At 45.8% G+C, this 14,164-nt stretch overlaps 1 protein-coding gene across 1 annotated transcript in view; it reads right to left on the reverse strand.

Moving 5' to 3' along the window:
• Nucleotides 1-14,164, reverse strand: part of LOC126537070 (beta-galactosidase-like) — a 60,714-nt gene that overhangs the window by 21,514 nt on the left and 25,036 nt on the right. Inside the window, exons 9-13 of the mRNA XM_072287601.1 lie at nt 12,969-13,012; nt 12,012-12,127; nt 9,971-10,048; nt 8,393-8,479; nt 902-1,009 (exon numbers count right to left, since the gene is read on the reverse strand). Of these exons, the coding sequence (XP_072143702.1) occupies nt 902-1,009; nt 8,393-8,479; nt 9,971-10,048; nt 12,012-12,127; nt 12,969-13,012 (433 nt within the window). The remainder of the gene's footprint in view (nt 1-901; nt 1,010-8,392; nt 8,480-9,970; nt 10,049-12,011; nt 12,128-12,968; nt 13,013-14,164) is intronic.

The following is a 14,164-nucleotide window of genomic DNA, read 5'->3' on the forward strand; positions in this document are numbered from 1 at the left end:
TGAGTGCAGGCTTGAGAAGCCAGAAAGTACGCAAGAACCAATTGGGACGCGTGATGACACCCCTTCGAAGTTCGTTCACCAACAGCGCCGCGACGGTGCGGATTTCAGTGGAATCTGCCTGGGCTCAGTTAATTTTTTGTTGGTAAAGGTGTCTACGTGGCATTTAAAAGGGGAGCCAAAGACTGAACTTCGCAAGTTTCGAGAACTTCTGCACTGCACCAGAACGGCCCAAACGCGAGAAGTACATCAGCGCCGTACTTGCACCGGCGCTGCAGGCTTTCGGCACGGAGCTCAAAGAATCAACGTTTCTAATTTATTTTCACTTCTGGTGTTCAATGTCTGGTAAACTAACGAAAATGTCCTTTTGAAAGAAGACTTTGTCAGTGTTAATGTGTGTTTCTAATTAGTGTCCATTTTTTAGTGTTTAGTGTTTCAAGTGTTTCAAGTGTTTCTCTCTTTCTCTCTTTCCTCCTCCTCTAATCGTCCTCTCACATTGAGCGAAAGGTTCCAAACCTCTCAACGCGCGTGCAGAAACAAATAGCTTCTAGTTTGTGTCGTACTACATTTATCATCAATACCCGTCTTGAAAATGTATTCCGTGCATGAAATCTTTATTCACGTGTATGTGGGCGTAAACTATGCTTTGGAACCTTTAAAAATAAAAATAAACGCCATAGCTAACCAGGCGAAATGCTACATGACTATGTCAATCACGCACGGGCAATAGAGGGAGATCACCAGGACGACGGCTATAGATAGATGAAAGAACGGCGTTACCTTGAAACTTTATCCATGCAGGTACATTACGGAATCACGCCCGTATCGATGATACAAGTGTATATAGTACTGAAATACGGTATGCAAGCTGTGCTACACATGCTAAGGTCGCATGGTAACTCACGTCGTCGACGTAGACATAGCCTCTATCCCGGATGCCGTCCACCTTCAGAACCGAAGGTGCCACGAAGTCGGAGGGGACCATGGTCTCGTATAGCATTAGGCCGTAGGCCTGTCGAAATGGAAGAAAGTTCCAGAAGAAATCTATTGGGTAATTTCTTTTTTTCATGTAACTTACATAAACCCGAATGTGAAACGCACGTTGTGAAATAATGCTATTCATTTTTTTGCTCAGTCGTCCACAGAAACGCACAAGCGCTTGATTACCTTATCATTACTTCAACCCTACACAGTTCTCGGAAACACAGACTCCAAGAAAAATGAAAGGGAGAAAAAAAAAGAGAGAAATGAAGAACGAAATTTACTTGGAGCTACTGCACCCTTCATCAAATCGGCACATCGAATGGGTACATTCTCGTACGAGTGCGACCAACACAGTTGTTACCTAAACTGTAGACTTAATGCTGAAGTCGCAAGGAAATTTAACGTTTTCCCGAAGTCCGTGCTCCGAAAACTATTGTGGTTCACTGTACGTTATTGTATAGGGGTGCTCGGATAACGAAATTTACGAACCTGATTGAATATGAATATTTCAAAAAATATCTGCTTCGGATGTCAAATTGAGTGCCGAATATTTACGTGAAAATGTCACAACCCTTTCCGTTTGCCTCACAACTGGCGCATCAATCGGTGAATGGACCATACGCATGTCCTTTTTCGCGGCAGGCATCTTTTCGAAATGTCCAAATACTTTTGTTTCGAGTAAAAGAATTTGATATCCGAATATTCGATTACGGCCGAATCATTGGGTCTATGACGATTATTGGAGTCTGGCGGTTACATTATGACATCATTTAGTGAGCGCAAACTATTATTGAGATTGCAGGCTAGAATAATTGTTTCCTCGTGTATGCGCTCAAAATTGAATATTCGGATATAAAATTCTGGAATACATCGATTAGAAACAAATGTGGGATTCGAAATATCGGAAAATCTCACACGACCATTTCTTCGCGATGGACGCAGCCAACACTTTCGAATTCGCCCGTCAACGTCGTCGAGCCTAACGCTGTAACTCTGCTGCTGTTACATTGACAACGGCGCAAGATGGAAGATATTGGTTGTATTCATCGCGACCTAAGTCCGAATATTCGAAATTTCGAACAGTATTTGTTATTCGAATCGCATGTATTGGTTAGTTGAATTTGATGCGAATATTCGATTACAACAATATACGAGGCTGCAAGATTGATTGAAGCGCATGAATAGCAGTCACGCGCTTCAATCAGAGGTAGCACGTTCGTTTATTCTGCCGCCAACCAGCGGTAGTTTACTAGCGGACACACAAAGTCAAATCTTGCTTTACTTGCACAAGTTCGGATGTGATTTATGTGCTTCAATGTTCGTTCTGTAAGAAACAATATATCGGTAAAACGGGACAATCAATAAACGTCATATTAAACGGACATCGCGCGGACACAGATAAAAACCTTCACAAAGCCGTCGCCGACCATTTCAACCAACCAGGTCACAACTTTGAGGAACTTAAACTCTACATTTTACAGTCAAATTTCCGTTCTGAACGAGGAAGAAAATACAGAGAATCATACCTTATTCATAAGTTCAAGACATTGCAACCAATGGGCATAAATGTTTCAAAGGGAGCTTTAGAATCTATTCGATATGCTAAATTTCAAGCTATACGCCAGAACAATTAGTTTGGTTGCTTAATGTTTCTTATTTTTATTTTTTCCTTTTTTATTTCTCCATTTTCATTTCTTTCCGTTTTTTTTCTTTTATTTATTTATTCCATTTGAGTATTAAATATTTCTTTCTTTTTTTCACGAGCACCGGTTTCTGCCACTCCTTCTATTATCTCTTTCAGAGACACGATAGCCCTCGACCACCGGCGAAACAGGTAATAGAGGGGTACTGTGCACGCCGTTGACAAGCCGGCTGACGCACATACGGCCGTTGACACGTGATTGACAGATGGCCGTGTCGCTGGCCTTGTGCACAGCACTCCTTTATTCTCAATTCTATATCCTCGCCTCTAACACCTTCGCTCGTTGCCGCACCCACTCGCCTTAAGCCCTCTTCCCTTTAAGAGAACCCCACCTATATATACTGTGGCGAGGAAAGCAGATGTCGCCTTGAAGAAGACAAGTCCACTTGTCAAAACGTTGGCTCCTGCTTTCACCTTGTTCTCGTTTTGCTCATAGATTATGAGAAGGCATTTGATTCATTAGAGATACCAGCAGCCATGGAAGAATTGCGTAATCGATTAGTACGAAAAGCATACGTAAATATCTTGGGGAAATATCTACAAAGATTTCACGGCTACCCTATTTCTCTAGAAGAAAAGTAGAACATTACCTGTAAAGAAAGGGGCCAGGAAAGAAGACACAGTCTCTCCAACGCTATTCATTGTATGATTAGAAGACGTATTTAAGCTATTAGAATGGGAAGGCTTAGTTAGGAGTGAGGATAAACGGCAAATATCTCAGCAACATTTGGTTTGCAGATTACATTTGTCGTGTTCAGTGACACTGGCGGTGAATTGCAAAAAAAAAAAGAAAGAATGATTGAAGATCTTAACCAAGAACGTATAAGAGTAGGGGTGGAGATTAATATGCACAAGGCAAAGTTAATGTTCAATAGCCTGGCAAGAAAACAAGAATTCATGATCGCCAGTCAGCCTCTAGAGTCTGTGCAGGAGTACATTTAGCTAGGCCAATTATTCTGAGGCGACCCTAATCATGAGAAGGAAACTTACAGAAGAATAAAAAAAATTACCGACGATTACGTTACTTCCTAATGCGAAATTTGAGCGCAGCAAATAAGCTGTTTCACCTTTTCGATAGATTGAGGCAAAGAAATCGAGCAACACATGTATGCGCTATCACAGAATTTTTTTTTTTATTTTTCACACGTATTCCTTTAACAAAGACTCCACTAACAGTTCTTGACAGTCATGAAGGAAGCTTTGTGATCGGAGAAATAGACTGATATATGTTCGACTTGGTACACCAATGCTTGATTCTCAAAGACGAGATCTATACAAGTGCCTCGCGAGGTTGTCACAGCCGTGGGACGCGTTACGAGCGAGAGGAACGGGATGTTCTCCCGCATAAGTGTTAGGAAATTGCTGTTTGTCTTTATGTCAAGCCGCCACCGATCTGGCTCTCTGATTGCCACCGCACAGGGCGAACGGCAGCGGCAATTTCGGCTCGGGCGGTGCACATATACAGATCCGCCGCCACCGATCTGGCTCTCTGATTGCCACCGCACAGGGGTTGCATTGGAGGAGGAGCGAAGAAAGGAATTAAGTTCGAGCCGGCGCTTTGACAACCGGAGACTCGCAGGAAGAGGGGGGAGGGGGGCGGCGTGTACACCCAGCGGCAAACGATGGGGGCAGAAGCGCGCGCAGCAAGCGGACAACACGATAAAGGGAGGAGGGAAGAGATAGCAGCGACTGACTGATGCCGCTGACGCCGATAGTGAGTCAACCCCAGCTGCGGAGTTGGTTTCAGGGACAACGCCGCCGATGCCGACACAAACAATATTGACACGTGTACTTATATTTATCGGGCGACACGTTTCGCCGCCTAACAAATCTTATCGCACAGCGCGGGACGCGCTTGCATGTATCCGAAGTTTCTGGAAAGTTATCGATTCTTCTACCCGGCTGTCTGTTGTCGCCGAACCTTGTTTTATCTGATTTCATCGTGTGACGCGAATGGTGTAGAACTTTGTGGAAGGCACGCGGGTCCGAACGGTTAGTCTGGAACATTCGACGACTGCTGTATAAAAGCCGACGCGCTTGACCCGCTGATCAGATTTTCGACGATCGCCGAGCTAGCCGGTCGCTGTCAAAAGCGGAAAGCAACTATTCTACGACTGAAAAGGAATGCCTCGCCATCATTTGGGCTATAGCTAAATTCCGCCCTTACCTCTATGGCAGGCCATTCAAAGTCGTCAGCGACCATCATGCATTGTGTTGGCTAGCTAACTTAAAGGACCCTTCAGGACGGCTGGCGCGGTGGAGCCTCAGACTACAAGAATATGACGTCACGGTAATATACAAGTCCGGAAGAAAACACTCCGACGCCGACTGCTTATCGCGCGCTCCCATCGATCCCCCGCCGCAAGACGACGAGGACGACGACGCCTTCCTTGGGATAATAGGCGCGGAAGACTTCACTAAACAGCAACGAGCAGACCCGGAGCTAAAAGGCCTCGTCGAGTATTTGGAAGGAAACACCGACGTTGTCCCTAGGGCATTTAAGCGCGGGTTGTCGTCGTTCACGCTACAAAACAACCTGCTCGTGAAGAAGAACTTCTCACCAGTCCGCGCCAGCTACCTTCTTGTTGTACCGTCAGCGCTGCGTCCAGAAATACTGCACGCCCTACACGACGATCCAACCGCTGGGCACCTCGGATTCTCCCGGACGCTGTCGAGAATACAGGAAAGGTATTACTGGCCGCGTCTGACCGCCGACGTCGCCCATTACGTCAAGACATGCCGAGACTGTCAGCGGCGCAAGACACCACCGACAAGGCCAGCAGGATTACTAGAGCCGATCGAACCTCCTCGTCGACCATTCCAGCAGATTGGGATGGATTTGTTGGGGCCGTTCCCGACGTCAACATCCGGGAATAAGTGGATCGTCGTGGCGACGGACTATCTCACCCGCTTTGCTGAAACTAAAGCTCTACCGAAAGGCAGCGCAGCCGAAGTGGCGAAATTTTTCGTCGAGAACATCCTGCTGCGACATGGTGCCCCAGAAATCCTCATCACCGACAGAGGAACGGCTTTTACAGCTGAGCTCACCCAAGCCATTCTGCTGTACAGCCAGACAAGTCACAGGAGGACGACTGCCTACCATCCGCAAACGAATGGTCTCACGGAGCGCCTGAACAAGACCCTCGCCGACATGCTAGCAATGTACGTCGACGTCGAACACAAGACCTGGGATGCCGTCCTGCCGTACGTAACATTCGCTTACAACACGGCGGTGCAAGAAACAACACAGATCACGCCGTTTAAGCTGGTTTACGGCAGGAATCCGACGACGACGCTCGACGCCATGCTGCCGCACGTCACTGACGAGGAAAATCTTGACGTCGCTAGCTATCTCCAGCGCGCCGAAGAAGCCCGACAGCTCGCCCGCCTGCGGATCAAGAACCAGCAGAGGACCGACAGCCGACACTACAACCTCCGACGACGCTTTGTCGAGTACCAGCCCGGTGACCGTGTTTGGGTTTGGACCCCTATACGCCGACGAGGACTGAGCGAGAAGCTCTTGCGTCGCTATTTCGGGCCGTACAAGATCATCCGACGTATTGGCGCCCTGGACTATGAGGTCGTGCCAGACGGCATTTCGCTGTCACAGCGGCGCCGCTCGCGACCTGAAATTGTCCACGTTGTGCGACTCAAGCCGTACCACCAGCGTTGACGAACTTTGGGACTTCGCGTAACTGACCTTTGGACTTGATTTCTTTTCGTTGTTTTGTTACTTATGTTTAATAAGTGTCCTTTTGTGTTTCGTTCCCTTATATTTGTAGCATCGGGACGATGCTTTTTAAGAGGGGGGTATTGACACGTGTACTTATATTTATCGGGCGACACGTTTCGCCGCCTAACAAATCTTATCGCACAGCGCGGGACGCGCTTGCATGTATCCGAAGTTTCTGGAAAGTTATCGATTCTTCTACCCGGCTGTCTGTTGTCGCCGAACCTTGTTTTATCTGATTTCATCGTGTGACGCGAATGGTGTAGAACTTTGTGGAAGGCACGCGGGTCCGAACGGTTAGTCTGGAACATTCGACGACTGCTGTATAAAAGCCGACGCGCTTGACCCGCTGATCAGATTTTCGACGATCGCCGAGCGTGTTCGCCGCTATCGTTGTGCTATAAGTGTAGCCTGTTTTGTGGGCACAGGTTCGCCCAATAAAAGTTTGTTTTGTCGTTCACAGTATTGCTACTGTGTTATTCAACGTCACCACCACGTGACAATATGATACCCTCGCTTCCGCAGCGCTAAGAACCAGGTCTAGCCGTGGGAAGGTGGTCACGTATTCGTCGACGTGCCGGGGCCTACGTGAAATAGCCGGCGCGTCGGCAACTGAAGAGCACCCTATCCGCCACACAAGAACAGGGGGGGGGGACCCTTTCCTCCTCTTTCTGCATGGCGGCGACGGTGTTCTATGCAGTCACGTTATCTTGACTCTCTAGCGGCGTCAGCGGCATCCAGCGGTATCAGTCGGTCGCTGCTAGCGCTGGGGGGATGAAAGGGGGGCGGAGCTGGTTACGAGGCCGACGACAACGCCGACGACGACGCGAAACCCAGGAACGGACGCCAAAGAGCTGCGCTCTAAAACAGGTTTGAGTGCATACGGCATGCATTACCGAATCCTGACTTGGAGCTTACCATTGTCATTGAAAAGAAAAGTGTACACTCACTGCATTCTACCGGTTCTATAATATGCAGGGCAGAAATTTGTAGGCTAACAAAGAAGCTCGAGAACAAGTTGAGGACCGCGCAAAGAGTGATGGAACGAAGAATCTTAGGCGTGATGTTAATAGACAGGAAGAGGGGTGTGAACCAGAGAGCGAACGGGGATAGCCGATCTTCTAGTTGACATTAAGAGAAAGGAAATGGAGCTGGGCAGGTCATGTAATGTGTAGGGCAGACAACCAGCGGGCCATTAGAGTTACAGGATAGGTGCCGAGGGAAGGCAAGTGCAGTCGAGGACGGCAGAAGAGTAGCTGGGTTCATGAAATTAGGAAATATGCAGGCGCAATTTAGAATCAGTTAGCGTAAGATAAGGGTAATCGGAGATCGCTGGCAGAGGTCTTCGTCCTGCAGTGCACATAAAAATAGGCTGATGATGATGATAAGTACGCCACATGTTTCTTATGAGTTTATAGCTTGGCTACAATGTGCTACGAAATGCACTGGCATTCCAGTTAACAATTTCACGAAAGCGTCGAGCTGTTGGGACAATCTTATTTGAAACGCCAAGGCATTTCTGTATCAAATTTTAGTAGTAGATTTTTTTTCGGAGACGACTTCACTATTTCTCGGCTTCAATATGGCAGTTACATGTACTTAACATTTAATAATTAAAAAGTTAGCATAGTTTAGCTAATAGCAAAAATATCGTAGAATTTGTTCTTGCTGCTAATGTCCGCCTAGTCAGTACCCTACCTGAAAAAACGGCAGGGGCCTAGATACGAGTTAAAGGAAGTTTCCTCATGAAAAAGAACCCATGGTATTGCGTTGTATATGCTTGTACAGCGTCCACCGGCTCCGCCAATATAAGTCGGCCTGAGTAATGTGATGACAGGCTTATATACCTTTCTTTTTTTTTTTACACCTATGGGAGTTTTGTTGCATGTCCGGATGGACATGCCGAGAGGCGAAGGAGAGCATGAAAGCAGACATGGACAGTAATACGTGCAAGCGTGCGAACAATCAGAACGTCTTACGTGGCCGACTTGCTCGAACGTCAGTGGGTAGGTCGAGTTTACGGTTCGGTTCGACATCAGCTGCCGCAGCGTCTTCAGGCCGAACATCTGAAACGGCGCATGTTTTCCCGGTGTTACTTTTGCAGAACGCATGCGCTAGGCGTCAACAAACAAACGCTCGCGAGAGCCCACGAAACGTGAGCACACTCGTGCGATCGAAAAATAAAAGAAGGAAGATCGTGTAGGTTAATTCTTTTGAATTGAATTCTGTGGTTTCACGTGGCAAAACCACGATGTGAGTATGAGCCACGCCGTAGAGGGAGGGACTCACCACCAGAGGACCTTTAACGTACTACGTGCCCCCGATGCATTGTGCACAGGCGTTTTTGCATCTCGCCCCCATCGAAATGCGGCCGCCGCGGCTGGGATTTGATCCCGACTGCAGTTCGATGCACTCGTGCTTAGCAGCGCAACACCATAGCCGCTAAGCCACCGCGGCGGGTAGGTCAATCTCTTACAAAGACATAGACCATAGGTCATAACACGAATGACAAACAACGTACATTTTAGTAAGCAGTGACTAATGAGCTGGTAATTAATAACATAATAAAACAAAATACACTTTTTGGGCAACATATAAAATTAAGGCGCGAGACCTATGCTGTCACTCACACATGTGCGGTGTTTAAAGCGGAGCTTTCAATCTGTAATCGCTATATGAACGAGAAGATAGGAAACCGAGGGGCCCGATTCTTGTTAGTCGAATCATAAGAACCTTGAGTAAAACTTGAAGCAGCGGGAAGAATACGAGCACAGTAATCGAAAACAAGCACAACAGGACGGGTGCTGTTGAACCAACTAGCCCAAATCAAGTTGTTGCTAATAAGAACCTGTTTGTTGGCTTCTTATGATTTCTAGTCATAGGTATTTCATAAAACTCACACATACCTCTTAAAACAATGCATTCTACGGCTTATTATATATTTTTTAGAATTCTGTTGTTGTGTCCAGCTATTCTGTCTCTCACAAAAAAAAAAAAAAAAAAAAACCACCAGTGCGTAAGAATGACTTCTGCTTAGCGAACAACAGGCGCTGAAATTAGTGTGTTTCTCGTGTCAAATTCGTCGTTACGATTATCTTGTCTGTCCAGCGTGAAGTTCATCATGTCAAGAACACAATGGCAGAATTGCAAGCAAATGTTTGGTTTAGTACATAGCGTTCCAATGCAATCTTGTCAATTGCAATTTATTGTATCGATTTGTTCAAGGAATGTGCGATTCACGAAGACGAAATCGAGACTGATTACAAGCTTGAACAGAGGCGCGCTGTGCTTCTTTAGATTTTGGTAATGCTTGCTAAACCTATTTCACTATAACACCAAATTTGCACAGTATCAATTAACTTGTTTTAACTAGGTCTGGTAACCTCATCTAATTACCTCTACATAAGCTTTCAGAACGTTTCTTATTAAAAATAAAGTTCTTTAAATTTTAACATTTTATTGTGGTCTAATCATGCCTAATAGTAGCCCTGTTACAGCCGTACCTGGCTGATTGACCATCGAACTCCTGTGCAACCATCACCAAACGACTAGCTTACCCTTTTCATGGTGATGTCCGCAAGAGCCATTTTCTTTTTCGGAGGCGGGATTTTTGCTTTCACTCTGCCCGGAAAAAACTGTAAGAGGACGAGGCATGAGAGTCCAGCGAAACAATGGCACGAGGCACCACCAGGAGCGAGTACAGAGACTAAAGCACAGGGCGTTGCTTCATGGAGCGCGTGAGCAAACTTGACACAAAATTGTGTACGGAAAGTGTTATAGGACGTCGCCAGCAACGGGAAAGCATGGTGCCCGCACTTCATTTGAGCTTTGTTTTCCTCACAAGGCACGTGCGGGAAAAACAACTTACAGTTTGCATCACGCAGCTTCTCTTGTTTTCTGGCGTGCTCGTGATGCGCTTATTAAATCCATCAACATGACGGACTCGGACAACGTTTAAGGTCATTTACCTCTTCCCAAAACAAGATTCTTGCTTTCCAAAAGGGGGGACAGAAAGAAATGGGTCGCAAGGCAAATGTTACCTTGCTCCAAAAGTGGTCGACTAAGAATAAGTCTCCACCGCGTCTAGCCGACTCCCTCAACAGAACGAGGGTCAGAAACCGCGACAAGAGAGACTCGCAGTATGAGTGACTCCCTTCTGATTATCTTCGCTTTAAGAGTGTACTTACGCGTAGTGATCCCGTTTGTCGCCCCTCCTATCAGGCTTTATTTCTGAATGTAAGTACCCGCTACAACAACAGTAGCAGTGTCAACAAGCACCCGCTTTATTTTGATTGTATTTCGTCATCTATAGAAGCAAATGGATTGATCTGACCCGGTGAAAACGCAAGGGCTATGGCAGACGCGGTATCCGAAAGCTCAGGGTTAATTTTGGTCACCCAGCGAGCCGGAGCAAGCGCGAAAATGCCACAATGTCCTGCACCCACGTGACCGCCTTCTGCGCCATGACGTCACGAGAGATGCAGAACTTGGGACACGGAACCGCAATTGGTTCGCAGAAAAGCTATTAAAATAAATATTTTATGGCGCTTTGAGTCTTGCAAGTCTTTCTAGGGTTTCGAGGTCCCGAGCCTTCGTATAACGAAAAGAAAAATGTCGATAATGTCATGCTAGTACTGCTTTGAAGGCTTATACTCTGTCTCGAAGCAATGCCCTCCCTTTTTCAGGCTGCGTCCTGATTAGTACTACAATTCGGTTAAGCGACACGAGTGCGTGAGGCAGATGTTCAGAATCTCAAGTTTGTAAACAAATCCTCCTGTACTGCGGTGCAAGTTATCGCTGGTGCGCAGCTGTCGAGTTTTGTCTCTGCAGGATTTACTAGCGCTAATCCAAGAGCCACGCTCAAGCTGATTCAAATCTGCTAGTGCTGCCACTGCCTCGGCACAGGCACGCCATTGTTAGGCAAACCGTAACCTCTGGCACTAATGACGGTCTATTAATTATTTGAGTTAGATTACATATCACGATCGACATTGAGCGTAATATAGTCTACTGTTCCATATCATCGTGAGACCCTGTGTACAATATAATGTACGTACATTGCCTTCAATCTCTTGCAATTTTTTTTGGAAGCGATTACGTAAAATGTTCATGCTGAATGCGAAATCGCATAGATGTGTAGTTATATGAAAGTGGTTTAGTCACATTTTCGCCGTCAGCGTTCGAGCAAACTAATGCTAGTTTGTTTAGGAACGTTATTTTGTCAGTGGCAACAAAAATCACCCGTGGAGTGCGTTTCGAATACAGCGACATGACAAAATCTCCAGGATGCAGCGTCAGCATTGCTGATTCACCACAGGATGTTACATCAGCTGTATTTAGGCAAAGAAAGCCGGTTTTTATCTCACAAAAATAAAGATGTTGTTACTTTGTCCCCGTAAATAAAAATGATTCTTCATACGTCCTCTAACTATGGTAATTAAGCAAAAAATATTTCACGTTTGGTAGTAAGAATAACCTACTTGAAAAGCGATTACGTCACTGAGCCGTCTTCGGGTACGAAGAGGACACGCGTCGCAAATTTTTTTTTTATTCTCGGAATAAGCATGTCCCACTACACGACGAGGAGGACGTACTGACCTCATCTATGAGTTCACGAATGGCCTTGAACTTCTCGGTCGCGTCGCCAGCCTCGCTAATAGGCGCGTCGTAGTCGTAGCTGGTAATCTGTGGCTGGAAGCCACTGTGGTCGTTGGCTGCGCACATTTTGAGTTGCCCAGGGTCGGAAAGCAAGAAAGAAAACATGATGGAAAAAAAATTCATGAGACTATTTTTAAGGACGTTATCAGGATCGACAAATGCATTGGTATATCTCTTGATTAACGCGACGCTGTGCTATACCTCTAGCACACATGACACTGGGTTTGCGAATGTTTGAGTCGAGATAAATTTGTGTGCGCCGCTCGCGTCATGCGCAGGCTGTGCGTTCGGCTTCGCCGGCGACAAGCTCATTCCACTCGATCTTGTTCCACTCCCATTCCGTTTCCTTTTATTGAGAAGACGAGGAAGGTCCGCATGTTAGGCTCCTATATAAAATTAATTCGAAAAGTGAAAACGCGCGCGCGCACACACACACACACACACACACACACACACACACACACACACACACACACACACACACACACACACACACACACACACACACACGCACACGCACACGCACACACACACGCACGCGGCACATTTCTTCCTGCGTAACAAAAGACAAACAACAGAAATTAAGAATTACACTATCGCATTAGTGGTAGGGATATTCAACGCGCTGCGCTTGTTTGAAGGTGTGGTTGTTTGACTTCTTCATGAGGTTGGAGTCAAGTTCAGATGACGAGAGCTTCTATATGCAGTGTTTCCGTGGCTTTGATTCGGAATGACTCGAAAAAGCGCGGCTTGTTTACTTAATTTGGTTTTCTTTTATTTTTTCTACACATTTCTCTTTGTCTTATGCACATCTGATATTAGAAATAACACAAGCTTGGTGAGAAATACTACCTCTGCGTGAGGGTCAATTCAGGGATCTTGGAAAGTGCGACTTACCACCAGATTTAAATCCGAAGTTAGTTCCGCCGTGGAACATATACCTGAAAAAACAAATGAGAACTCTGCAAACAAAGGGTGTTGCGCATACGCAATTATATGTAACCACTCTGACATGTTTCTGCATCAAAGTTTATTACACTTCCTGCACAAAAAAAAAAGGGGCAGGCTTCAAGGAAGTTTGTTTAACCGTTTATCGCCTTCGATGTTTTGTCCTTGGTACTGTTTTCTTGGTACTGTGACTTTTCTTGCTTCTCTGTGTACATAAGTGCGCGAAGTATAGAAACTATGCCAAAGAGATATAAAAAAAAAGAAAGAGGACTTCATAGCGGTAGTGCTGCTAGCAGCGGCTTCCATCAGTGTTGCGATTAAATCCATTGATTCCCGCATACAGAGTGTCTCAGCTAACTTGTGTCAAGCCTACAACAGATATCTTCACGGCAACAAGTCTACAGCATCTTTTTAAATATGCGCTGTAAATTTGTGCCGAAAGGTTTTGCGTTTGCAGGGTTAATTATAAATGTTGTTGATTTATATCGGTTAATATTATTCAGTTGGATTGTTCTCGAATAATTCTATGAGTTTACTAAACACAACGTTGAACAATACCGCATAGCGTACAGAGCAACTGCTTTCTTCGCAAGTCTTGGCCCTAGTTAGCTGGAAAGCCCTGAATACAGAAGAAGCTCACACCCGGGCCAGATTTATGTTGCGAACAGCTCAAGTCAGTTTCTGCTGCCCCTGTAAATGTCTACGTTGTTTTCATAAAAAAGTAAGTAAAAAAAAGATATCGCAGTTTCGACCGAATATTGAATCATTGGCAGCGATAAGAAGGTAAGCAGACTTTATTGAACGTTTCAATTACTTGATATGCAAAGAGACTCGCGATATATGCGATTTTATATCCAAGTACGTGTACTTGCAAGGAACTGCTCACGTCATTCTCCCATCGCAGAAGCTTTCTGTCGTTTGTCTCAGCGGTGACACGCGCATGCAACTGTTTTGATTTTAAGAGTATAAATATAACTGCGACTGTTCGTGTTGAGTAAGTCGCTTTGCAGCCTAGTGAATATGTGCCTGCCCGGCAAGACGCGAAGACCGCCATCACGGCACGACTTAACACGAACCACGCGACTGCGGGTTGCACTGTATGCAGGATATATAGGCCAAATTTTGATTACACCATCTCCGGAATA

The sequence above is a fragment of the Dermacentor andersoni genome, chromosome 4 (assembly GCF_023375885.2).
Source record: "Dermacentor andersoni chromosome 4, qqDerAnde1_hic_scaffold, whole genome shotgun sequence".
Taxonomy (NCBI): domain Eukaryota; kingdom Metazoa; phylum Arthropoda; class Arachnida; order Ixodida; family Ixodidae; genus Dermacentor; species Dermacentor andersoni.